This window comes from Lampetra fluviatilis, chromosome 5 (genome assembly GCF_964198595.1).
Source record: "Lampetra fluviatilis chromosome 5, kcLamFluv1.1, whole genome shotgun sequence".
Classification (NCBI taxonomy): Eukaryota; Metazoa; Chordata; class Hyperoartia; order Petromyzontiformes; family Petromyzontidae; genus Lampetra; species Lampetra fluviatilis.
In genome coordinates this window covers 2,843,182-2,869,051 of record NC_136279.1, presented here as the reverse complement: position 1 = coordinate 2,869,051, position 25,870 = coordinate 2,843,182, and the positions used below count along the sequence as shown (strand labels likewise).

The 25,870-nt window shown below is 46.8% G+C and overlaps 1 protein-coding gene across 4 annotated transcripts in view; it reads left to right on the top strand.

The window, feature by feature from the left end:
- LOC144932405 (ankyrin repeat and SAM domain-containing protein 1A-like) overlaps positions 1 to 25,790 on the top strand; it is a 46,493-nt gene extending 20,703 nt beyond the window's left edge. For 2 of the 4 annotated variants that reach the window (XM_078856424.1, XM_078856423.1), the window contains exons 11-24: positions 300 to 388; positions 513 to 618; positions 888 to 1,525; positions 7,605 to 7,677; positions 10,998 to 11,113; positions 14,894 to 14,989; positions 15,746 to 15,886; positions 16,645 to 16,746; positions 18,422 to 18,547; positions 19,545 to 19,616; positions 19,754 to 19,840; positions 20,454 to 20,591; positions 22,409 to 22,591; positions 23,404 to 25,790. In XM_078856424.1, coding sequence (XP_078712550.1) covers positions 300 to 388; positions 513 to 618; positions 888 to 1,525; positions 7,605 to 7,677; positions 10,998 to 11,113; positions 14,894 to 14,989; positions 15,746 to 15,886; positions 16,645 to 16,746; positions 18,422 to 18,547; positions 19,545 to 19,616; positions 19,754 to 19,840; positions 20,454 to 20,591; positions 22,409 to 22,591; positions 23,404 to 23,508 — 2,072 coding nt within the window. In that variant the 3' untranslated portion in view covers positions 23,509 to 25,790. The remainder of the gene's footprint in view (positions 1 to 299; positions 389 to 512; positions 619 to 887; positions 1,526 to 7,604; positions 7,678 to 10,997; positions 11,114 to 14,893; positions 14,990 to 15,745; positions 15,887 to 16,644; positions 16,747 to 18,421; positions 18,548 to 19,544; positions 19,617 to 19,753; positions 19,841 to 20,453; positions 20,592 to 22,408; positions 22,592 to 23,403) is intronic. The other 2 variants (XM_078856426.1, XM_078856425.1) reach the window with 2 other exon arrangements.
- Positions 25,791 to 25,870: the final 80 nt, after the last annotated feature.

Genomic DNA, 25,870 nt, shown 5'->3' with positions numbered 1-25,870 from the left:
CGCCCACGACTGCGAAAACTTGGCAGGACCGTCCTGAGAAAAAAGTGGAGACTCGGTGAGGTTTTCCTGTGTAAACAAGGATAATACATCTCATCATCATTGTCATCCTTTATAATTTTCATCCTATCATTATAATCAGCCATGAGAATTACATTGTCACAAACGTGTTATTTTTAAACAAGGACATTTGCACACTGCGCAAGGGTCTTGTCGTCTGCAATTTAAGCCATTGCTTTAAATCCTCTTCCCCCCTTGGTTCCTTTCTTATTGATGTCCTCCCACTGGTGGTCTACGCGCAGAGGAGCTGAGGGATTTGTCCAGCCCGGACTATTCGCCACCGTCTCCAGACACCGCTGTGCACAACATTCAGAGCGTCATCCGCCCGCAGGTGAGAGATAGTGTCGGCGTGTGACAACAGCTGGTGCGTCACCTATTTTGAGAGCCGCGGTTTCGGTCAACGGTGCTAAGCTGCTTGAAGGTAATGTTTTTGTGTTGTATTTATTTATTTACAGCCTAGGCAGAGAAAGTCTCTGTTTGGAGTGACGGAGAAAAAAGGAGACGAACCTCGGGGGTCCGGGACACTCGGGGATGAAAAGGGGATCGTCCAGTCCAGCAGAGGTGAGGGCTGGCTATATGACCCTGAGACCAGTTGAGCTGCTGCATGTTGCTCAACATCCATTGCTGCAGCTGTTCTTTTTTCTTCTTCATAAAGAGGGACCTGTTATGGTCATGGCTTCTCTGATGATTGCCCGTGTTGTGATAGCTTGTGTGTGTTTTGTGTTTGTTTTGTTGCCTTGCACGTTGGCTCGCATGTTGCCTTGTGTGCGTGGTGGCTTGCCGTGGGTGGCTTGCCGGGCCGGCTTGTCCTGTGCGTGTGGCGCGTGTAGGTGGAAAAAACCCTTGTTCAGGGCCTGTGGAGCCGCCACTGCCGTTGCCAGGCCGTGAGTGGCCAAATCATTCGGACGTACCTGTCACACTCAGCCAGTCCAGTCTGTCCAGGCAGGCGGCAGTTTCCAACCAGGCGAACTTCCCCGTCGAGTTTGCGGGCCTCCTGCACGGGTCCTCCCAGACAGCCCGGGTTCAAGCGGACCTCAGTCGAGGGTCGCCACGGCCGCTCGCTGACTCGGCTTCTTCTGGCCCTTGCACAGCAGCCCGCCTCGATCAGCTTAACGCCAACACCGCCTCGGGGAAGTGCAAGAACGGCCACCCAGTCACGTACAAAACTGTGTTTCACACGCTGGTCAATCAGGCTGCGGCAACCGCGGAGGGCACGAGTGTCTTCCACTCGCTGGGGCGGACGCGCTCCCCCAGGTGCCTCGTTGAGTTGGAGTTGACGCGGAACATTTCCAAGTCAGACTCCGACCTGTTGGTCATGCCGTCCGAGTCGGCCGCTCACAACGGAAAGAGCTGCTCGGAGGATGAGGTGTCGTACGAGAGGCGAGGAGGAGGGTGGGGGAACGCGCGCAGGGGGGGTGGACGGCGGGGACCTCCACGCACCCCTTCATTTACAAAAGAGTGGGAGGAGGTACGTGACGAGCAGTTTCTGTTTTTTTATTACCCCCCCCGTTCCCCCCCCCCCATTCCCCCCCCCCCGTTCCCCCCCCCCCGTTCCCCCCCCCCCCTTGCATTGTCTTCACGTTTCACATCATGCCTTTTTCATGTTTTACCGTTTCACGGTGATCGTTATATTTTACGTTGTTCGTTATGCGCACTTAAACGTGGGTAGGGCAGTTGTTAAATACGTGCTCGACTGAGCCATGTTGTCCATGTAATTGGTTCGCTTTAAGTGTTTTGGGTCAGGTACATGTGTATTCTTGCAGTTATGGATTGGTGTGGTATCTAGGGTACAGTAGTGGTAATGTCTAAAGTATTTTAGGGTTAGTGTTTAACATATGTTTGACCTCTTAATTCTTGAAATTTGTAATGCGACTAATTGGTTTTCCGTGTTTTTGTCAAAAAATTACGCTGGAATGATATTCATGCTAATATGCTTTGGGGATATGTGGGGGCCAGTAGTGTTGCATATATATGTGGTAATTGTATAGGATAATGATATTTATTTGCATCTAATTGGATTGATTTATTGTTTATTGTCAATAAGTTGGGCTGGAGTGCCAGTGTATGTGTGCCTGGGGGAGATCAAGGGTGTATTAAAGAGTTCAGGTCCAGACTGCTAAACACTTGTGTTAAATATCACACGTGTACATAGTACGTGGCTACTTGTACAGATGTATACATCGTCTAAAAGCGACTTCATTTCAAGACTTTATTGCGTGACGGCTGATTGCCGTGTTGGGCCTTTCGGCTTGTGCTCAGCAACTGTCTAAAAAAAATAACACGAAGGAAGACATTATTATTAGATTGTGGGGAAGTAGAGGGAATTCATATTTTAATAAGAAGGGAGAAGTCAGGGGGAGAGGTGAACATGGGGAGAGGGTAAGACAAGAGGGCTTCCTTAATAAGAAGAAGCCATCTAGAAGAGACGGTCCTGTGCAAAGGAAGTCCTCAAGCTGTGAACAGGGTGGTGGAGTCGTGCAGAGGACTTGAGAGGTGGTCCCAGACAGTTGAGGACAGTAACACATACATGATCAGGGGGAAGATGCATTGTTTCATTTTTCTATATGGGTAAGCAATCTGTGCATATAAACTATTTGTGTTTTACACTGTTAAATGATGGTAGAAAATTAGACTCGTAAACCAGGCTGCACTCGAGTGAGCCGTGCAGTTATTTTAGTGTGTGCTTAAATGTGGTGGAATGCATTTTCTATTCCATTGAGGCTAATTTGTCCAGATTTTTATGTAGCAGGATCTCAGACACATGGCCTACGGATCTACAGAAGGATTCAACGATTAACGCATCAAATACACTTGTTTTATATACATGCAAAATCCAGATAAAATGACAACTCTTTCACTCATTTAACCAGTCGCCCCATCCCCACTCGACCTTCCACTGCATATCTGATCTCGTCACATCCTGTAGCCTCACATGCCTTTATTCAGTGATCTTTATTCAATCTCGCACTCATCCATAATTGCCATCCCACATTGCATGTCACCAATCCTCATGCCCCTCTTCTTTCTCCGTGTTCCCAATTCTTTTGTTAAACCCTTTTCTTAAAATGTATTATTTATTTTGTTACTTTGTGGTTTGCTACACTTCCACAGACAATACCTAAATGATAGTGGCAACTTATTAGACGCCGATGCATTAATTTGCAATCATGGGTTTAACGAAGAAAAATGTATTTAAACTGCAAGTACGCAGTGGTGAACGTGGAGAACAACAACAACGACGACGACCGTTCACCACGAAGTGGCGGTGGCGTCATCACGGCACTGATACACACTACATAGGCTGTGCACTCTGGCTTCCTGCCCCCTATTTAAAACAAACAACACAGGACCGTTTATCACACGGTGATGACGTTGCACGTTCAAATAACTCGCATCATCAGGCTGACATTTTGTTTTATTATTACTGGGATGAGTAGCACAATTTTATTGATTTCTCCAAAGAGCCTATTTTTTTTTCCATGTTGAGCTCTGTCGACCTTAAAGGGCCTCTGGTTATTTTTTTCCCCACACCCATGGTAGACCAGTCTGTAGATCTGGGAATGCCATCCCAGTTTTGTTATGACCTAAGACATGAGCAAGCTCTGGAGTCTTTTAGGGCCAACTCCTTGAGGACAAATTTTGATTTAAAGCTTTCGTGACTGCAGGGATTCATCTTCTTGGTTCTTTCGGTAAAGTCACGTAGAAGGGAAATAATAAAATAATAAAAATTAACCAATAAAATACAATTCTCACGACGTTTCGGCCACAGCGCAAGCAGCCGTCCTCAGGTGAAGAACAGGTCTGTCGGAAAGACAGCGTCTGAATGAAACACCACCAGGCTTGGCAGCGTATATCTAAGCTGGGTTAGAGGAGGGAAGGGCGCCTTGACAAAGGAATTGGCATATCAACAGAGGAATTTAACATATTTATGGAAAATTAGGATATGAGGACAGTCTCCACTTCCTGAGCTTCAGCAGGCTCCGTACCAACTCCTAAAGTCTGCACAAGACCCACTCTTCCATCAAGCGTTATAGGCTTGACACCGAGGCCTGCCATGGAAACTAGCTTTGGTTGAACAGCGCTTCCTGCCGTGAGTCACAGTAAATTTGCATCTGGCTGGTGTTTGGCCTTTAGACCGTGCCACCGGGGTGACTGGCTTTGGCGGGGTACCCAGTGTAAAGTGGCGGTGTCTGTGCTGTCATCGTGTAACATTTTTTTTTTTTCTTGCGAAGCTAACACACGCAGACACCGCCACACTAGGAATCCACCCTTCCAGCTACGGTTATCGCACCGAGCATTTTATGGTGTTCAGTTAGCCCTGAGGTGTCCAGTTGGTGTTTTCTCTGGAATTACCTTACTGACTGGCTGATGATGCAAGCGAGTCATTGCCAGTGTGACGCCATAGCCGCAGAACGTAGCATTCGTGTTTTGTTTGTTTTTAATTGGTTGAGAGGGGAGGCAATCTCAGCTCCACAGCCTTCGCTGGTGCCTGGGTGCGTGGAGAGCTGTTGTGTTTTTCAATCGCGGCTATTATTGCCATTCTGTGCATCGGTGTCCAACCCGCTGCCACAATCGTTTAGTTGGTGCAATACGGGGGCCAGAGGCAGCTATAGAAACTTCTTGAGGGGAGTAGGGGTGGGTGGGGGGGGTGGCAGTGCTGAAATTTTAAAAGTTAATAAAAAAACATTCAATTAATGAATGTACATTTTTTTCCTTCCAATTAATATAATCAATATATAATTAATCAGATTCACCACTATGTGGTGGTGTCTGTATCGTGGAGCTCATGGTGACCAGCTCCCCCGACCTATTGCTCTCAAAACCTGCCTTGGCCTAAAATATCTCCTTCACCCCTTGCTATGGTTGCTGCTGCGCTGTTGATGGCCACGTCATTTCTGTGGCGCCTGCTGTTGATTTGCTTTTGCTGTTGCTTTTGCTGCTCTTGCTGTTGATGCTAATTTAGTAATTGTTCAGGTTTAACATCATCATGTGAGACGTAGTTTGCGTCTTTCAACTTTCAGGAATATTCTCTTTCAACATGAATTCCAATCTTGCAAACCCCTGAAGGTGCTTTGGTACACTTTTAGGTCAAAGAACAAATCCATTCAAATTATTTGCGTCCTGCAAAAGCTGTCGGCATATGTAGTTAAAAGTGTGGCTTGCATTTTGAGTTCCACGATCTCTACGCTCAAGTTCTTTTGTCAGATTATGACTTTCTGGATTTGTCATTCTGACTTCCTGGATGTTGACCTGATGATGTTTGACGAATCGTTAAATTTGTTTGTGAGAATCGTGTTTAAACTTCCCGGCGCCCTGCAAACTATAATCATTGGAGGGTTAAAAGCTTGTACACGTGACGATTAATTTGTTTGGCTGCTTTGTGTGGCGGAGGCTTCTTAATGACTAATTTTGGCAGGATCATTATGACCAAACCCAAAAATCTGTGGTGAATCGTACGAGGGACATGCTGAGCCGAGGACACACCGGGAACCAAGAAGTTTAAACATGCCACCCAAATCGCAGTGGTCCTCAAGGTTAAATACTTGAACCATTGTGTCCTTAATGTTGGTGTAAAACTGCCTCATCCATTTTGTGTTGTACTCCCAGCACGAAGAAGTACCAAATCGTATCCATGCGGGGGTGGGAATCGTAATTATTTATATTTTAATTTCATCATTAGGACCTCCTTTGTCAGTACCAAAATATAATAATAGGGTTTTTTCTGTACGCCTTTTGGCATCCTCTGGTCTAGCACCAATTGAGACGAGGCTCAAAAGAAAGCTGTCTCTGGTGTGGACCAATCAGTTTCAAGGACAATGCAAGGCAATGCATATATTATCAGAGTATGTTTTTTTTTGCATTCTGACCATAAGTATTGTGGTTAATGCAGACATGATTCCTCGTAAAAAAAGGTTTCAGTTTTGTTGCATTTAAGGGTGGTTCAAGGTTAACCTTCACTTTATGCTCCAAAATAAATAATGAGTGTTAAGTTAATTCAGCTTTTACCCTTTCTTTCCTTGACGTTCCTCTGTTAGGGCGTTCGTGTGTCTCCCATTGGCGTTTGAATGCCTAAATAACAAAAAGCGTGGAATTCTTTTGAACACGTGTCCAACTGTGTCAGGAATCGGCTTTCACGTTCTCGTAACATTTTGCTGACTCGCCATCAGTTTTTTAAACCTTTGGCACCACAAAAAAATCTACATGAGAAGCATCTCGACGATATTATTAACATTTGAAAATTAGAGCCCAGGTTACGGTATTCCTTACACGTGAATATGTATTTTTGGTGTAAATATTTAATGTGTTGCTTGTGTGCTTTGACACATTCTTGCTTTCCTTTGTACCATGTATTTTTCCCAGGTATTTCTTGCAAGAGAAGCCTTTTTTCACCTGCTGTCTTCTTATTACTCAGTTTTCATCCTTTTCAAATACATGTTAGAAATACAACTAAATAAATATGTATTATTAATTCAGTACAACTCTTATTATCCAATATAATAGGGGCTGTGTAAATGGCAGAACATATTACCTCTTTTTTTGTGCATGGTTTAGTTTATCCAGATGGTCAATTTTAAAAGTAATGCAGGTAATAGGATGATGTCACATCATCATAGCCATGGAAAGACTAAGAAATCGATGTATTGTTCACCACTTCCAGAATCCGGGTCACTCCTCTTATCCGCACGAAGGCTTGAATAATAGAAATGATCTCGCGATTTTAGGAAATATGCTTCCCAATTTTGGTCCTGTTCCTACCAGTCATAAAAAAAAATACATTTACATAGTAACACTGCTTTAAACCACATCAAACATGCACACAGTCATTTGCAGGTTTGCGATCCTTCGAACAGAATATGATGAATTCATTTATTATGAATGTGATGCGTTGCTTTTTACAGGGGGATATTTTGGACTGCTAGCATGAATGTGTGCTCGCCGTTGTTAAGACATGATTGCAAGATGTTTCACTTCCCCTAATTAGAAGGCGTAGAGCAACAAGCGATTAACACTAGGCTTTCCCATTTAACAATCATAATTTGCACTTGTGTCAAAATCAAGCACGGTTGTCTGTACAGAGAGTTTTTTGGAAATTTGGATAATGCGGTGGTTATGTGGTTGATGATAATCACAACATTCATGGTTGTGTGTCGGTGATTGTAATGGCTTTGCGACGTTTCGGCGCTTTACAAATTGTCGTTATTGTTTACGTAAAATAGACTAGCTGGCACGTAAAGTGCAGCACAGCATCACATACGGTCACCACTATGAACACAACGCTGCTTACATTATACCGATTAAACAATGCGCTGAGAACAATTACAGTTTGTGTGCTAACTGATAACAGCAGCACTAATTGACATTACGGTTCCGTGCACATTGACAATCCGTGAGCAGATGACAAAAAGCTTGTGTGCATACAATAATGGAATTTAACCTGGTGTGCAGATGATACAACTGACCTTGCATTCATGTTGCTCAATCATGTACTTTCACCTTGCCTCTTATTCAATCTCCATCTTCTTAAATGCCCCTTTTATTCCCTACAGATTGACAAAATTATGAGCTCAATAGATGCCGGCATCACCAAGGAAACTGTCCCAAGGAACATTAATCATTCAGGCAAGTCTCCCCTTGGGCTGGTACCCTACAATGTAGGTTACAGTTGCTATAAGTAGAGATATTTTGGTAATACACACACGTACAGTCACAGACATGACCCTACACTGGCCTACACACGTATGCTTGTATGTATGTATGCACACGCACAGACACACACACTGCCCCATATTTGTGCATATTTCATATGACCGCACAAGATACATCTCATGGTTGGTTGGGATTATGTGCATATACTTTTGGTTGTATGTATGTATGTATGTTGAACTTCTTTCGCAGCGTACAAAGCCAACCGTGATAATCGTCTAAATGTAATTTTATTTGGTAATCTTATTTTAATCGAATCTTCTGTATGCACCTCAATTCTTCAGTTTGGTCGTGATATCTCAAGTCCTTATTGTTTACACTATGAGATCTCTTTTACCAGTGGCAAAATATAATGGTAGGTTTTTACCCTTTTAACTGGTACAAAACTGACACCTTTATTCAAGGCATCATGTTTGCAATGACCACAACACAAGTAGTCAATAAAGCAAACAAAAAGAAGCAACTCTGATAAGGATAATAATATGCACTGTCCTTGAAGTTGATTGGCCCACACCCGAGACGGCTTTCTTTAGAGCCTAGTCCCCATTGGTGTAGGGCCAGATGACACCAGAAGGCGTACAACTCAAAAACAGTGCAATATCAGAGTATTGAGAGTTCGGGGTAAACATTTACACTATGAGATCTCTTTTACCAGTGGCAAAATATAATGGTAGGTTTTTACCCTTTTAACTGGTACAAAACTGACACCTTTATTCAAGGCATCATGTTTGCAATGACCACAACACAAGTAGTCAATAAAGCAAACAAAAAGAAGCAACTCTGATAAGGATAATAATATGCACTGTCCTTGAAGTTGATTGGCCCACACCCTGCTACTTGTGTAGTTATTGACTACTTGTGTTGTGGTCATTGCAAACATGATGCCTTGAATAAAGGTGTCAGTTTTGTACCAGTTAAAAGGGTAAAAACCTACCATTATATTTTGCCACTGGTAAAAGAGATCTCATAGTGTAAATGTTTACCCCGAACTCTCAATACTCTGATATTGCACTGTTTTTGAGTTGTACGCCTTCTGGTGTCATCTGGCCCTACACCAATGGGGACTAGGCTCTAAAGAAAGCCGTCTCGGGTGTGGGCCAATCAACTTCAAGGACAGTGCATATTATTATCCTTATCAGAGTTGCTTCTTTTTGTTTGCTTTATTGACTACTTGTGTTGTGGTCATTGCAAACATGATGCCTTGAATAAAGGTGTCAGTTTTGTACCAGTTAAAAGGGTAAAAACCTACCATTATATTTTGCCACTGGTAAAAGAGATCTCATAGTGTAAATGTTTACCCCGAACTCTCAATACTCTGATATTGCACTGTTTTTGAGTTGTACGCCTTCTGGTGTCATCTGGCCCTACACCAATGGGGACTAGGCTCTAAAGAAAGCCGTCTCGGGTGTGGGCCAATCAACTTCAAGGACAGTGCATATTATTATCCTTATCAGAGTTGCTTCTTTTTGTTTGCTTTATTGACTACTTGTGTTGTGGTCATTGCAAACATGATGCCTTGAATAAAGGTGTCAGTTTTGTACCAGTTAAAAGGGTAAAAACCTACCATTATGTCCTTATTGTTTTTGCAAAGGTTTCCTTGTTTCACCTCTTGGTTGGTTACTCGGTGATACAATTTTAGTTATTTCGGTCCGGGGGGAGGACAGAGTTGCAAGAGTTGGAGTGTCAACATCCTCAGATTGCCCTGCATCTCCTAACGTGTGTCGCATTGTGTGACGAATGTAAAACAATGATATGATTGTAGACGTACATTCTATTGCCACGTGTTCATGTAGCCTATAAATGTTTCAAAATACCTATGCAGGACATTTCGTTCACTGAGCCAAACATGGAATTCCACATTCCTATAGCAGGCGTGAATTTACAAAATGCAATGACTGTTAATCTCCCACTAAAAGCCACTCACTTTGTCACCAAATAGATGAAGGGCAGGGTTGACCCCTGACCGGGATGTGAACTGGCAACTGTGTGACTGCAAGGCACACGCTGTAAACCAGAGGTGTGGACTCGAGTCATGTGACTTGGACTCGATTCAGACTCGAGTCATGAATTTGATGACTTGCGACTCGACTTGGACTTGCATAACAATGACTTTGTCCCACCTATGAGATGTGGACTCGAGTCATGTGACTTGGACTCGAGTCAGACTCGAGTCATGAATTTGATGACTTGCGACTCGACTTGGACTTGCATAACAATGACTTTGTCCCACCTCTGCTGTAAACACTGCGCTTTCCATATTATTAAACAGTTGGGTGATTACAAATTTTTGTTACCTTAATCTGAATATAAAACCGTAAAATAGAATATACAAACCAACTGCTGGTACTCCAAGGTTGGTGAAAATTTGGGCGAAGGGAAAATATGACAAACGATGGAAAACTGTAATGATGAAATACCATTACAAAAAAAAATCTTTGTCTTACATTTATTTCACCATGTAAGAGCCCAATGAGATGCCAAATATGTTTTGCTTATGCCTTTATGAGACATGCTTACAGTCTCTGCAAGGTATTAATGAGTAGTAATTTGAAGTTTGCTTAAGTCGTGGATGGATATAATGTGGCGTCAAAATGAGGGGGCTTGGAGCACACCGTGACACGCGTTCTATTTTTATCCTTTAACGCACACGCGCGTAACATTGTCGTGCACGCATACATAAACGCGGCGCCGCACGCACGCAGGAGCGTAATGTCTGTTGTGCGTGCGCGCGCACGCGCAGCCTCTCTCGTGCGCCCCGCGCGGTCTAGCCGCGCGGCATCACGCGCAGCATCGCACACGTGCGGGAACACTGCGCAGGCAGGAAGGCAGGCAGACAGGCAGGCGCGAGCGCGCGTTCTCATGACATCGCCCCGGCAATCGCAGACCCAGCGATAACGCGCACGCCGTTCGTTTCTGCCTTCGATACGTAGCAATGCGGTGCAACAAAGTCGGTAGCGGTTTCGTCCCCAGCGGCATCGTTGCGGCAAACGGCGGTGACCCTTAAGGAGGGAACGGTCCAGCAGCTGGAGAAAGGGAGTGGAGGGGGGGGGTAAAAACCAGGAGATCGGAAAGAAGAGGGGTGTGCGTAGTCAGAGCTCTTGCGTGTGTGCGCGCGTGCACGTGCGACTGCGAGTGTGCGTGCAAGCCGTAGGCGGGGATGTGGCACTGTCAGTTGTCGCCAGCGGAGTGCCAATGCTATCGCATGGACGGCGCGTACCGGCGTGTGCCCTATGCAGGGGGTGCCGGTGGCGCAGGGGGCCGAAGCAGTGTGGGCCAGTGGTTGGACGCGCTTGGACTGCCCCAGTATGAGGCACAGCTGCTTGCAAATGGCTACGATGACCTCAACTTTGTGGTGGGTACCGCACGCGCACACACACGCATCGTATGTGCACGTACAGTATACTGTCTTCTGCATTGACATGCAATGCATATTGCATATATGTAACAAATATTCCACTCGTGTTGGGAAATGCACTTTGCTTAAAATGCCATCGTGCTCAATATTCTAGCATCTTAAAACATTTTTTTCATAAAATGTCACGGATTATCCTAATCCTGACAGCTACTGAAAGGGGCTCACTTCCAGATTTTGCCGTCATCTGTATCTTAGTCATTCGCTGTGCAGCAAGGGATCAGCTGAGAGAGCTTTTGCAGTCATTGGCTGCTGCTGCTGCTGGCGAGTGCTCCTGTGACCCCTGGAGGTTGGGCACCGAGTGTGACGCTGCACTCGCTGCCGTGACCGCAGGGAGAGCCCAGGGCGGATGCTCGGGGAGCCGATGGCTGTGCATTTTCTTTTTTTTTGGTGCAGCATTTGTTATGGCGAATTTACTAAATATTTAACAAACCAGCAGCTTTGTGTATTAATTTTTCTTTCACAGAGAAGAACATGAGGACAATGGATATGTTATCAAAGTGTATGTGTGGATCACGTTGAAGCACAAGCATGTGTGGTTAATGCAGACTTGATGCCTTGTCATAGCTGACTAATTGGTGCTTTAACATCTTAACGCCTGTGTATTATTACAGAAAGCATTCCGCTTTTAATATATTTGTCTGTATATATGATCTTAATACTGGGAGAAAGGGTCTATATCTATTCTTAATACTGGGAAATAGGGTCCCATGGATGTGCTTTTGCTGAAAGGGGTCCTTGTGTGTTGGCCGTGCCTCCCAGCTGATGGATTATTGCAGCGCGGTGGGTTGCTATTGCCGTCATTCGCGCTGCAGTGCAACGAGGCTGCGTTGCCATGGGGACGGTGGTGTCGTGTAATGGGATGCAGCGTGCCGAGTGAGCGCTCTGCAAGCGCGCGCGCATCTGTGCTTCAGGGTGACCCATCTCCGTTGAGAACCTTTGTCCAGCCAGTTGCTGTGCGCGTGTAAACCCTCACGCACATGCACGCATAGACAACGACCCCCCATATAACCTTCAACATTTTTGGGGCAATTGCTATTAGTGAGCGCCTATTAAGGCCGGCACCATGCCTTTGTCTCCCGAGTGGCGATGTTTACACATCGCACCGGTACTCATTTGAGGTCGAGTCGACCTCACTGGTGTTGGCCGTGAGCGGGAATCTGAACCCGGGTCGCCGTGTTCATAGCACAGTGCGCTAACTACTGCACTACTGCTCCCCATGCACACACACACACTCATGCACACACACACACTTATGCACACAAACACACTCATGCACACACGACATTACCGCTCACTCAAGGCTTTCTTATATATCTCATGCCCTTCCGGGGATGTTTGAAGGACAAATAACCACTCCAAATGCGTTTGCATTGCAATGTGATGCGATTCATATCTGAGTACAGAGCTCTTGTGAAATCCCTGTATCTCCACTCATGCTATTGCAGTGAGGTCTAGCAATATCGCGCGCTTTCTGTGCAGGTGTCCTCTGACGCACTGGACACACTTGCAAAATTAGGTGTTGCGTCTCGAGGGAGATGACCAGATGAAATATTCGAAGGAATAAAATCAACATCGGTGATGGAAATACAGCAACAATAACAACAGCAACGCCCATTACCATATTGGACAGTTTTAGTATTTTCTATTTGCTTGCAGATAATGGAGAGATGCTCCCCGATTGGATCTCTCGCAGAGCGTGAATTAGTGCGTGCAATGCAATGAACCACAAATGCACGGTGCTCTGCAAAATTTACATCCGTGTACCTCTATTGCAGTTTGTTGCGAGTTTGATTTTGTAATATTGCTTGAATGGCCCCTTACACGCGAGAGCATTTGAGTCAGATCAAGAAGAGCATACACCTGCTGGATGAAGGTTGTGTACGTTCACCGCTTACGCTGAGGGCAGGCTGCCTCAGAAGGCTGCTTTCAGGCTGCAGCAGTTGCCAGATTTTTCACTCATTGCAGCCATTGGCGTTTGCACTAATGTGTCATCTGACGCCAATGCAGCCATTCCCATTGGATGGGGCTGCACGTGGGTTTGAGGTGGGAGTTTACCGACGGCCATATTTGAGAATCGTCGAGCCCATTTATGATGAACGCTGCGTCCTTTTGCCTCGGGATCATCTCTAAATATTCCTCGCCAGTGTAGCTTTCACTGTGGTTTCCGCCACACGTTCTCCCCAAAGTGTATCGCTGCCCCTTGTTGCTTGGGCGTAGCGCGGGAAGGACATTTCTATGGCAGTTTGTTGTCATGTTGATTGTCTATTGACGCCAAATTTGCAGGATATAAACAGCAAGATTGTTAGCTATATTACATAGCTGTGAAATATATTGTATTGTTAATATTACATATGTATGCATATTGTCTGAATATTCTGTCGGAATGTGTGTTTACTGCCACGATCGCAACTGTCAATGATTTCAGCTCTTCTCTTTTCTTGTTTACATCAGCTGGATGAATGTTCAAATCACTAACCAGATTGAACCTGTTTTAGAGATACGATAGAACCCATCTGTGATAATGTTTGACAAGAGCAGTGTTCATCCTCTCATCTGCTTTCTTCCACAGTAATATGGACCGTAAGATGCATATATTAATAACATGTCTGTCAATAACACTTCCCTAAAAGGGAAGAAATATTTATTTGGTGATGCTTTGGGAAATAACCTTTTTTCTGTTATGAACGACCCTCCTTTAGGAAGAAGGGCTATTGCCTGAAACATCACCTAATTTATATTTATTCCTTTTGCTCCGCCAGTGTGTGTAATTGATACGTGCGTCGAGTTTTTGTTATGTGCTAAAAATGCACCACTAACAATACAGTGTCACACTTTTTCTTTGTTTATATTACCAACTTTCTTAAAAAAAAAGGATAAAGCAAAATGGATCCTTAAACCACTTTGTAAATAAAATAATCCATGACCGCTGCAGGTCATACCCCACATCTGGCTGAGCGCCTTTTTGTTACCTTGAATATCGAGTCGTTGCGTAACAGTGTACGTTTAGTAACAGCATTGCAAGCCTTGGTAAACACCCTCACCTCGCACCCATAAAGGTACTTGCCGTAAAGTCGTCTGTGAACAATTGCGGCGCTACTCCCGTTTGACATGGCCTGCCGTGCTTGCACACGTGTGAGATTAGAGAGACATTTATCATAGCAGTCTGAATTTACTGAATGACCGTTTATCCTTTAAAATGGCTTAGTAAGACCAGCCGCCTGCTTTCTGCCTGGCAGATACCATCCAATCTGCGATCGGCTGTGACGTGGGTCACTGTGATAATCTAGGCATGGCGCTAACATACACGACTACACCCTCTACAACATTCCCCAGTTTTTGTTAAATATTTCAGCAGGGCAAAACATCGTGTTTCTGTGCGCTCCAGACCTACTCTCGTGCGCTTTTGTTCGCGTGCTTACATCGTGCTCATCTACATGCATGCCTGTGCATGTTGAGAGTGGTGGTGCGGTGAGGTTTGCATATGGTGCTGCAGTCCCAAAAACTTGTGTTAGAATATCGGCCGTGGAAACCACTGGCTATTGATATGCGAACTCGGGGCCTTCCTCTTGGTTGACTTCGCCCGAAATTTGCACCTTGTGCAGCGTTTACATCGGCACTGCGGAGGCAAAGGACTCTGGGTATGCCAGAGTCCTTTGCCATGGCCGAGACGTGAAATCGTTATGTTTTGTTGTTGGGCTTGAACACATCTGCGTCTAGGGTAATGCGATGGAAGATCAGGACCTGCTGGAGATTGGGATCCTCAACTCGGGGCACCGGCAGAAGGTCCTCAATGCTGCTCGACTGCTGCCCAAGGTACCCTGCCCAACCCTCTCTGCTTGTCCGTGGAAATGCTTCTTTCATACGAGAGTACAAGAGTAAAACATCTTGTTGTTTGTCATCCTCTTGCCCGCGGATCGTGTTATTCACTGGAAAGAGATGCACAACAGTCGCCGTGGTCCAACGATGTTGCCAAGGATTTGCTGATAACGCGGCGACGGACGTGTTTGCAGCCGCAGCGGTGCGGAAAGGAATGAAGCCATGCTGTGGCACGGCTCTGTGTTCCACCCGCAAGATATTTTTGGGCTCCCATTGCAAAAAAAGCACTCCTGAGAGGAATTCTTACATTGGCTGCATTTCATTGTCTCCGTGTGCGCGTTGGCTTTACTCTCATCCTGCTCTCCGGCAAGAGAGCCTGGGAGCAACAACACTGGATTTGCTCTTTGACATGAGAGCTGAGTTATTTTTGTTAGCAGTATTTGGTTCATCTGCCACGCGTTATAAACGCACGTTTGATGCTCGGGAGGGAGGAGTGCGCAGGGCAGCCGCCAAATTGTGATGGAGGCGTGGATGGCGGGTGCTGATATGCACGATCGGCTACGTACGGCGCGAAAATAAGTTCTACGTACGCACGCACATACGTGTGGTGTGGAGGGTTGACAGCGACGTCGCGATGTGGCTGTGAGTGGTGGGTGGACGCTCGCACATTGCTACGGTCGCAGAGGACGAGCGGTAACGCGTCGAGACGTACGCTCGGAGGCTGGACGCTTATTTGTGATGGTGGTGGTGCAGGTGCGGCGAGCGGGTTCCGACCTGTCTGTGGCGGAGTGGCTGGACTCGCTGGATCTGTCCGAATACCTCAAGAACTTCACCATGAATGGATACAGCTCAATGGACCAAGTTCGAAAGCTTTGGGAAATTGAGCTCGTGAACGTACGATGTTTCACATGTAGACAGTAATTCAATGACCGCTGGTAAAATGCCATTTGAATTGAGCTGTAGGGGCATGCCTTTGTGAATTAGAATGTAAATGTGGCCTGGGGATCTCGATTTGGCACAATTCATCCTATCCCGTCCTTCCTTAACTCAAGCAGTAGATGGTGCTGTTGTGCTAATGTTGCACTGACTTGCGTAAATGCGTAAATCAAATAATTCTCACGCGCAGAGTTGAATGTGCATATCATGGGTGTAATAATGAATGTTTAATGATTTAATCGATGCATCGCTACTCGTCTAATTATGTTACGGTCACTGCATCGTGCGGTTTCAGATGTGCTGTGGCCGTTTAGAACGCTCTACCTTCCGATATTAGGAAGCCACTTTTAAATCTAGATTAAAAACCAATTTCTAAAAAAATGCTTTTTGTGTTTAGTTTGTCCTTCACAACATTTACAATCCTGAGTACGATGTTTCGCCTGTAATTACAACTGGCATCATCAGGCGGCAGCCAGATTGTAAATGTTGCGGATTTGCTCTCCAACACACCGGTGTGCTGTACTAGTAACGAATTGGCACGTTCTGTTTACGTGACAAACCTTACTAGTTGGCCGTGTCGGGTGGTGGCGGGTTTAACGACACATTTTTACGCGATCTAACCTAAAAAACCTGTATTATGGATGATATTGTTCGCGAAAGCTTACGTGTTAAACTATACACACGTACGTACGTGCGCGTTGTGGTTGTGCTGCCAGGTGTTGAAGATCGGGCTCACAGGCCACCGCAAGCGGATCCTGGCTTCCCTGGGAGAGCGCTACGAGGACCCGTCGCACAAGTCCCGGCTCGGCAACCAACTCGTAAGACGGCCGTGTGCGATTGCACGCGGCGGGGAAGGGGGCGATGTGCACACCGTGCCGGTGTGTCCTGGACATCGGTGGAATACTGGACATGGGTGGAAAAGGAGCTTTATAGCTCGTAGGATTCCTCCAGTACAATTCAATATTCTGATTCTATCTAGATTTGAAGTTTTCGTGACTGCAGGGATCCATACTCTTTGGTTCTTTCGGTAAAGTCATGTAGGTAGAAAATAAAAGAAATTAAATAACGATGTTTCGGGCGCAATACAAGCATCCGTCATCAGGTGGGACAACCACAGCAAGAAACAATTGCTGAAGTGGGCAAAAGGGGTGCTGCAACAAGAGGTTATATAGGCAAGAGAAGGGGGGGAGGAGCCAGGGAGGAGAGACAGGGAGGGTGGGGGCCCTGTGGGGTAGGGCGAGTGGAGGCTACAAGTAAGACGCAAGCACGGCAGATTCTGTGTTCACTTCACACAGCGTCTAGGAACGGAGATAAGATTTTGGCCTACGAACAAATTCCTGCGGAGGGAGCTGGTAAGGAACGTTGGGTTGCTCGGTCAATGGCCAGGGTCAACGGCGGCGTGGTGTATTCCGCCGTTGAGTTTTATAAGGGCACCACGGGGTGACCAGCCCCTCCCCACCCAGCCCCACCCCTCCCACCCCCCACCCAGCCCCACCCTCCCAACCAGCCCCTTGCCACCCTCCCCACCCTCCCCTCCCCACCCAGCCCCACCCCTCCCACCCCCACCCAGCCCCACCCTCCCAACCAGCCCCTTGCCACCCTCCCCTCCCCACCCAGCCCCTCCCTGCACGACGGACGGACACAATAATCCCCTGTCGGCTGGTGGAACCAGGTGGTTCCTACCAGTATGAATACTGTACCCTTGTTTTAATTTATTGATAGCCGGATGGTGGGATACTATACGAGTAGACTTTGGAAGCTGGGTTATGACTTTTGAAAGTCACTGCAGGATCTTTCAGAAGGAAGTGGGTTGTGGAAAGTTGCGGTGGCATCACTTTCATTGGGCGTGCCGGTCTCTTGGCGTTGGATTTGTGTTTTGTCTCACCGTTCGTCGTGAGCACAAACGTGGTTGGTGGCAGTGAGGTTCAGTGGCTCTTGCCAGTGCTTGGTGCCTCTGCCAGTCATCTCAGTCTAATTACATTTTTTTACCAGGTAAGGCCCACTGATCTATATAGCTCTTTTTCGGAAGCGACCTGGCTATTACAAATAATAACTCAACGAAGTGGCTTATCGTGTGCAAATTTATAGCAGCCAAATACTCTAAATGCATGTTTCTAAATGCGGAGGGGAAAAACCGGAGGACCCGGAGAAAAATCCTCGCCAACACGGGAAGAACACGCAATATACAAATATACAGGCGCCATGCTCGGGATCGCACCCACGACCTCCTGCATACCAGGCGAGGGAGATAACATCTCGCCACTGGCACTCCTAAGTCAGTCAGTCAACTCACGGCACCACCTGGGTCTGTCCCGTGACCTGTCAGCGGCGGGCCTTCGACACCTCACGTGACAGCCTCAAAGTGCCCCTGGCCTGGCACAGGCGCGGTGGTGACGTCACTGTTGCTTATTGGCGAATGGCAACTGTTATGTATTGGTGGTGGTGGTCCCCCCCGCTCCTTCTCAACACTGTGCCCCCCTCCCTCCCCCTCAGGACGAGTGCTCCGAGCCTCCGCTGGTGCTGCGGCCCCCACACGAGGCGACTACGTCTGCCCCTGTGCAGCAGTGGCAGCATCAGCCTGACCAGCTGATCCTGCGCTCCTGCAACTACGAGGCCTTCGTGAGTGCAAGGGCCAAATAAGCCCTCTGTGTCGTTGTTGTCTGCGTGTGTTGCGCGTGTGTGAGAGTTCAAGCCTCTCCCCCCCTCCCACTCCCGTGTGTTTGCGAGTTCAAGCTCCGTGTGCGTTTGCTTGTGTGTGTTAACTCGGCCTCAAATTCGTATCTGGTGTGGGGTGTAAACATCACCAATGGGAAGACAAAGGCGGCCGGGCGTGCTATTGGCCACCCACCCCCTCGTGTGCCGTGCCAGCCTTCATAGGTGCTACTCGCTAACAGCACTTGCCCCAACAGTCTGTTCAGGCTATACGGGGGATCTTTATATTTGTAAGTCGGGGAGTGTTAGCGCGCTGCGCTACGAACCTGGCGAGTTGAGTTCAATTCCTGCTCATGCCCAATACCAGTGAAGATTATTGAAACCGGTCTTGAGCCTCTTTTAGGTTGATTTAGCGTCAAATGAGTACCTGGTACGGTGTGTAAACATCGCCACTGGGGAGACAAAGGCGGCTGGGCGTGTTCCTGGCCCGCCAACGTCTCGTGGACCATGACGGCCATCATAGGTAAAGTTGGCTACGTACAGTGCAGAAGAAGTTGAACATACATAACAGCACTTGCCCCAACGGTCTGTTAAGCCTACACGGGGGATCTTTGTGTTTGTGTGTGAGTGTGCGCATGCATAATGTGTGTGTACACGCACGTGTGTTTTGTGTGTGTGCGTCCATGTGCGTTTGTGCAAGCGTGCATGTATTTCCGCGTGCATGCGAGCATAACGTGTATTTGTGTGCGTATAGCTAAGCGTTTGCAAGTTCACGTAACAAATGCTCTTCAGTAAACTGTTAACTGGGCTCGGTATAACGATTGTTGGTTGATGATGCGGTGGTTACTCAACCCTGTGATCAACACGCGGTGAATGCTAAGCAGCAACTGGTGTTTTTGTTGGTGTGCAGCAGGCGATGTGATTGTTTTGTGGTGTAATCGGGAGCTCGTTGGTTGTCCCACAGTACATGGGATCCATGTTGGTGAAGGACCTTCGTGGAACGGATTCCACACACGAGGCGTGCGCCAAGATGAGGGTGCGTGCACGTTGCCCCCCTTTTTGATACGTTGGCACCGCCGATTATGAGTTCAGAAAGTATTTGTACTGACCGTTAAAGAACCTGTTTTGTTTCGCATGGATTTGAATATCCCCCACGATGTGCCGTGTTCGCAGAAGTCGACAGAGGACATGAAGAAGATCCCAACCATAACCCTCTCGATCACGTACAAAGGAGTCAAATTCATCGATGCCTCCAACAAGGTGGGTATGAGCGTGTTGAGGTGGCGTGGAGGTACAAGGTGGTGGAGCTGGTTATGGCACAGGAGCGTTGGGCACCGGTGGCGGGTTTTAGTAACGAATAAAGGAGGTCGCTCGAGTTGGTGGAGAGGTCGCGGGTGGCGCAGCGGGCTGAAGCAACGTGCGCCGTGCTCCATGTGCACGTCTAAGACGTGGCGTCCTCGTGGTCGAGGGCTCGGTGAGGATCAGCTGGTTTTTTATTATTCGCGTTCACCACCGTGCAAATGTAGAATGGGAGACCGAGACAGTAACGGGGAGTACTGTAGGTGGGGTCTGCAGTGCTGCAGGAGCATCGAGAGTGCAACGGGTACCTAAATACCTCCATTCTCGAGTGGCAGCAACTGTTATTCCTTTGTACTTGAGGCACCAACGTTTTTTGGATCGGAGATGTCGTGCATCTTGGACGGCTCGGTCGTTGTCGAGGTGATGCAGTGTAGCTGGTGTCACCTTTGCCCCCTCGCCACAAGGACTTCTCATTTAGCTTCCATCCCACGCTGAGTATTCCGCTTTGTCGAGCCCATCGATAATCCGCCCTTCTCCTCCCTTGGTCCCCTTCGCACGAATCCTCTTTCTGCAGAACACGATAGCCGAGCACGAGATACGGAACATCTCGTGTGCAGCTCAGGACCCAGAGGATCTGTGCACCTTTGCGTACATCACCAAAGACCTAAAGACCAGCTACCACTACTGCCATGTGTTCAGCGCCTTTGATGTGGTGAGTGCTGCCCCCTCGCACCACGACTGTATGCACGCGAGCTCGCACGTTTCTCTCTCGCGGAATGCGAACTAAACTTTTACAAGGTGAGCAGGCCGGGTGTATATATAAGGTGCCAAGCATATGACAAACACATTTTTTCGACAGTAAAAGCATTTTCTGATGTAACCTTCGATACATTTAGCACGTAAAGTTAAAAAAAATTTCCATTACATTTTGTGGCTTCAGAAAAACGAATCATGTTTCTCATTATCCATCGCCACCAGCCTGTCACATCCATTGCCATGTCCATAATTGATTATGCTGATGTTGTTTATAAATCTGCTCATAGCACAACCAACTTTGAATAGTTTAGATCTTGTTTTTAATTCGACATTGTGCCCCATTGCAAACTCGGGCCACTGTTCATCACTGTGCCTTCTGCTCTCAATTTGGTTACCTTTCACTGTCTCGAAGGAGTGACTTGCAGTGCTCGGAGTTAATTTTAACAGCAAAGGATCAAGATCTGACTTTAAGTTTATCTGCTTTGCTTGTACCTGCTTCAAACCCTCACAACATAAATCATGCCACAACAGTTAGGCGCCGAGAGTGAATGCTGAGTTTGGAGATGCTTTAAGTACCAGGAACAACCTGGCATCCTAGAAACTGTGCGTGGAAAATGTTGTGTACATTTGCTTTGATCGACAATTGTTGCTTTTTATTTTGTGTTATTTTAGTTTGTTGTAAGTATATACACATTATTTTGTATGCTTTCGAGTTGCTTTTAAATGTTTATATTTAATGCACATTGTCATGCAATTGACGTTATTCCTGTCTTTGTAACACACGTCCCCTTGACAACGAGACTTGTATTCTTAATTGGTTTTCACTTGGTTGACAAGTATAGGATACGAATGAATGAACAAACTTCAGTCGAAAACATTGCTCCAGAAGGCCCATAGGCCAGTGGACCAAACAAAAAAAATTAACCCGTAAAAACAAAGTTTTTCACTATAAATCCTTTATATGTGTGGCGGCTAGAGTCCTCTCGTCCTCTGGCTTGAGATGGCTGCCACCTATGGGTCAGATGATTGTCTGCCACCATTAAGCAATAGGTAATTAAATATTTATTTATTTTTCCCTAAATAGTGTAAAATTTTGGAATTTGTTTTTCACGAAAATAAATTGTCACGCACAACGAGTCTGTGTGCAAAATGTCAGCTCGATTGGATCACGGGAAGTGGGTTAAAAAACGTCCGAAAGATTTGCACGGTCGTAAGCAAGCACGCAAGCACGCAAGCAAGCAAGTGAACTTAATATAAAGGATTTAAAAAATGACACAGAGAGATGTACTTCCTGTGTATTCATTATTTATTAATTGCTATATGCCTAGACCAGGAAACCCCATTCATTGAATCGCAGAAGCTCACACGCTCACGAAGTTTCAAGTTTAAACGATGCATCAGTGTTGGGCACGTTTTTTGGAAGATGGTGCCACAGCTTATGCAAACCGTAGATGCCATGGTGGCGAGATGTTAATTAACTCGCCTGGTATACAGGAAGTCGTGGGTTCGATCCCGACACTGACAAGTTTACATATTCTCCCCGTAGTCGCGTGGATTTTTTTCCAGGTCCTACGGTTTTTCCCTCCTCGTGTAGAAACATGCTTTTACAGTATTTGGCTGGTATTAATTTCCACGTGATAAGCCACTTTGTTGAGCTATCATTTGTGGCCAAATCGCTTCTGAAAAAGAGCTGCATAGCTCAGTGAGTCCTTCCTGGTAAAATAAAAAGTTTTTTATGAGTTTTTATGGCCGTGACGCTGTTTCCTGCTGCAGAATTTGGCGTACGAAATCATCCTGACCTTGGGCCAGGCCTTCGAGGTGGCCTACCAGCTGGCGCTGCAGGGACGCAAAGCCAAGGGCGGAGGTGGCGGAGGCAGCGGTGGAGGGGATGTGTCCGAGGGCCCCAAGGCCAGCAAGCCCATCCCTAAACCCCGCAGCACCGTCTGCAAATCCTCGGTGAGAATCCGCGTGGCTACGCGACGAATAAATGTAGTTTTTCTTTAAGTTTACTTGAATTCGAACAGCTTCATCTTGCCTTGTTTTATATTTATAGGGCGCCTTGACTGGGCTCAAGGTGCTTGGCGTAGTTTAAAAAGCGTGATTTAGATGGCAGGAGGTGCGCAATAGCCGAGGAATGAGCGACCGTAACAGAGGTCACGTAGGGGTCACGAAAGGGCAGGGGGTGAGGTAATTTATTCAAGTCTTTTTAAGTTTTGCATTTCAGATGGGACTTGATGACTGCGCACAAGCCAGTTATACAAACCTAGATCTTTGACATATATATAACTGTAAATTATTTTTGTAAAAAAAAAAAAGAGGTTTTCCTCCATTAATATTCACAACAAAGTAAACCAGTCACCGTGTAATGAACATGATGTTGTTATTCTGCGAATGTAGGGGGGGGGATATTGTTATGCTTCTTAACCCAGAAAAGCCCACTGTGTCTCCAGACTTTTTTTTCAAGAGGGTAATTGCCAGCATTTTGGCCCAATACAGTTACAATGTATTTTTTTTTTGCTTTTGAAGAAAAACATAAATCTCGGAGGGAACCCGTCCATGCATAACATGTTCTAAGCATGACTTGTCCGTGTGTATGCGCGTGTGGGAGACAAAGGCGGTTGGGCATGGTGCTGAGCACACCTACCCCTTTGTGTGCCATGCCGACCTTCACAGGCGCTGCTTCTCGATCACAGCACTTGCCCCAACAGTCTGTTTAAGGCTACACGGTGGGGGGGGTGGGGCGCATCTTTGTCTTTGTGGCGGTGCAGGTGGAAGTTGTGGAGCCGCTGCACGGTGGGGCAGCTTGGATGGCGGAGCAGCCGTCTGAGCACAAGAAACCAGCTGGTGCCAAGTACGAGACGACCATCTTCTAGCCTGCCCAGGGCCCAGTCCACATCCAATGGTGTCCCAGCCCCACATTTTTTAAGCTGCGGGTCCGGGACCACGATGGGGTTTCCGTGCTTTCTTGAGAGATAGGTCGCTGCTGGAGCCTCGTATTCGATGAGTTAAAAGGGAAGGCGTCCGTTAAAATTGCCAAAATAAAATAACTTTTGAGGTCGCCAAATGTCACAATCGTTTGCGTTCAGGCCTCTCAAATGTTGAGGCCACGACATCCTTAACGCGATTTTGCCAACCCCCCCCTTATTGGTCAAGGCTACAGTGAGATCAGTCAGCAACGTGGTTCCACTCTCACCTGCTCTGGCCTGCCAGGTTTTCGACCACATCAGAGGGGTTTCCATTTAAACAGAGTTTGAGAATTCCTGCTTTTGTCCGTTCAGCACCCGGTACTGCACTCACACTTGAAACAAAGTGGTTACATTGTAGTCGCCATACATACAGGGTCGGTGGGAAGTCGGCGTACGCGTATCCTAAAAGCTATCGTTGTACCCGTAGAGGTATGGGATGTACAGGAATTTCCCAGCCACTCTAACTCCTAAATCGCGGCATCGTACATCTCAGCTTTTGGTACTGTGCACTCCCGCGTGGGTACTTGACGCCCGTTGTGGTACTGTTCGGCAAAAACGCGGTCGTGTTTGCCTCGTCTGTGGTACCGTGCGCCGGCACGTCTAGAAGCCGTGGCACGTCTAGAAGCCGTGGCACGCCGCGCGTCTTTGCTGCTGTGAGCGACAGTGCAGGCACCTGTAGGCCTCCACTGTGTCGTGTGTTAGCGCTGGTGGGGATCTAACCCACCCAGTGACAATGTGGGTTATATTTAGACTGTGCTGTAGGTCGATAGATATGTGAACATGTACGATTTTTTCTTTTTACATGACAAGAATTCAGCAGTAGACAACCCCCTTTGCCACTGCGCTCTACAGGGTTATCGTCCGTTGTTTAGAATTGTCCCTGAGCTCGCCGCACACCACAACGACACATCCATCACACTGGACGTTCGTACTCTCTGCAGACTCGATCGAGTCGCAACAGCGAATGATGTTGACCCGCCAAAGCAGGAGATTAGGCGGATAGTAGAAAACGCTTTTGGCTAGATGCGGGTAGCATCTTCCACCTTGGCCGTGATGTGACGTCTTGATCTTCGATCCTGAAAGCAAGAGAAGCATCGTGTAGCAACTGCTCATTGATCCCGACAACACCGTCACAGATGGGAATTGCCGAGTTCAGTCTCCCCCACACTTGTGAAAAATGCATACGGTTATCCTCTACGAATGGTTTTTCCACCAAAATGCGTTTATACACCCAGGCTCATTGCAATGCGAATCGCTCAATTTGATATGTCCCGCCTGCCGCCCAACACCAAGTGGTTAACTTTTCTGCGACCCCAGAGGTCGAAATGGGGGAAAAGTTGTGTGCGATTCTAGTGGTGGTTACGTTATCACGACTGGAGGGCACGCTTTGGCAATTCCTTTGGGGAAACCCTTGTGGTTGCACAACTCCCAGTGATCCGACTTGGGGACCATATTCAACTCCAAGGGTCACATCACATTGCTAAGGAGCATGGAAACACTAGTTTGCAAATATGCGCCCCTCCATGATGTTGGAGCTGTTTGATGGACGTGTGCATCACGATGCATTTCAACTTCCTGGTGGCTTTTTCCATGGAATTTTTTGTTTTGTTTTATATTTTACTCGTAGTATTGCAACAATCTATCCAATGTATCATTTCAGATATCGATCAATGTACATTTAAAGTTACAAGACAGTGTTAGTGTGCAGCATTGCGGCGCATTCCGTGCAAACCACGAAAAAAAATGTGAAACGATCGGAGATCTCGTTCGGAGCACATCGCTCACGTGAAGGGAAATACGCCCCACACACACTTTCTCCACTATTCAAAACCCTGAACCGTGAGGGTAGATGAACGTGCCACGAAGGTTTTGCATTTGGGCGATGTTTGCACCATCCCTGTTTTAGCACAACGATGACGCCATCAGACACCCCCCCCCTCCCGCATCTCGCACGGTGTTGAGTTTTGTCGTCGCTGTGCGTTCTTGGACTTGTGGAACATTTTCCTTTTCTTGGTGCCATTCCTCATTTCATGACCAAATACTTTCAATGAGTAAAATTGTGCACTGAGCTTGCTCACTTCGTTCTTTTTTATGGATTGGTAAAGTATTTTGTCTCTCGCAGCGGTGTAGAGTAATAGTGTATTGGTTGGTTGTGCATTGTGTGTAGCTGTTTTAAATCTACACATTACCAGCAGAAGAAAAAAAAACCCATGTACTCATTTGTACAGATTAACTACTTTTGTCGGCAATATTAGTTCATAGGTCAGAG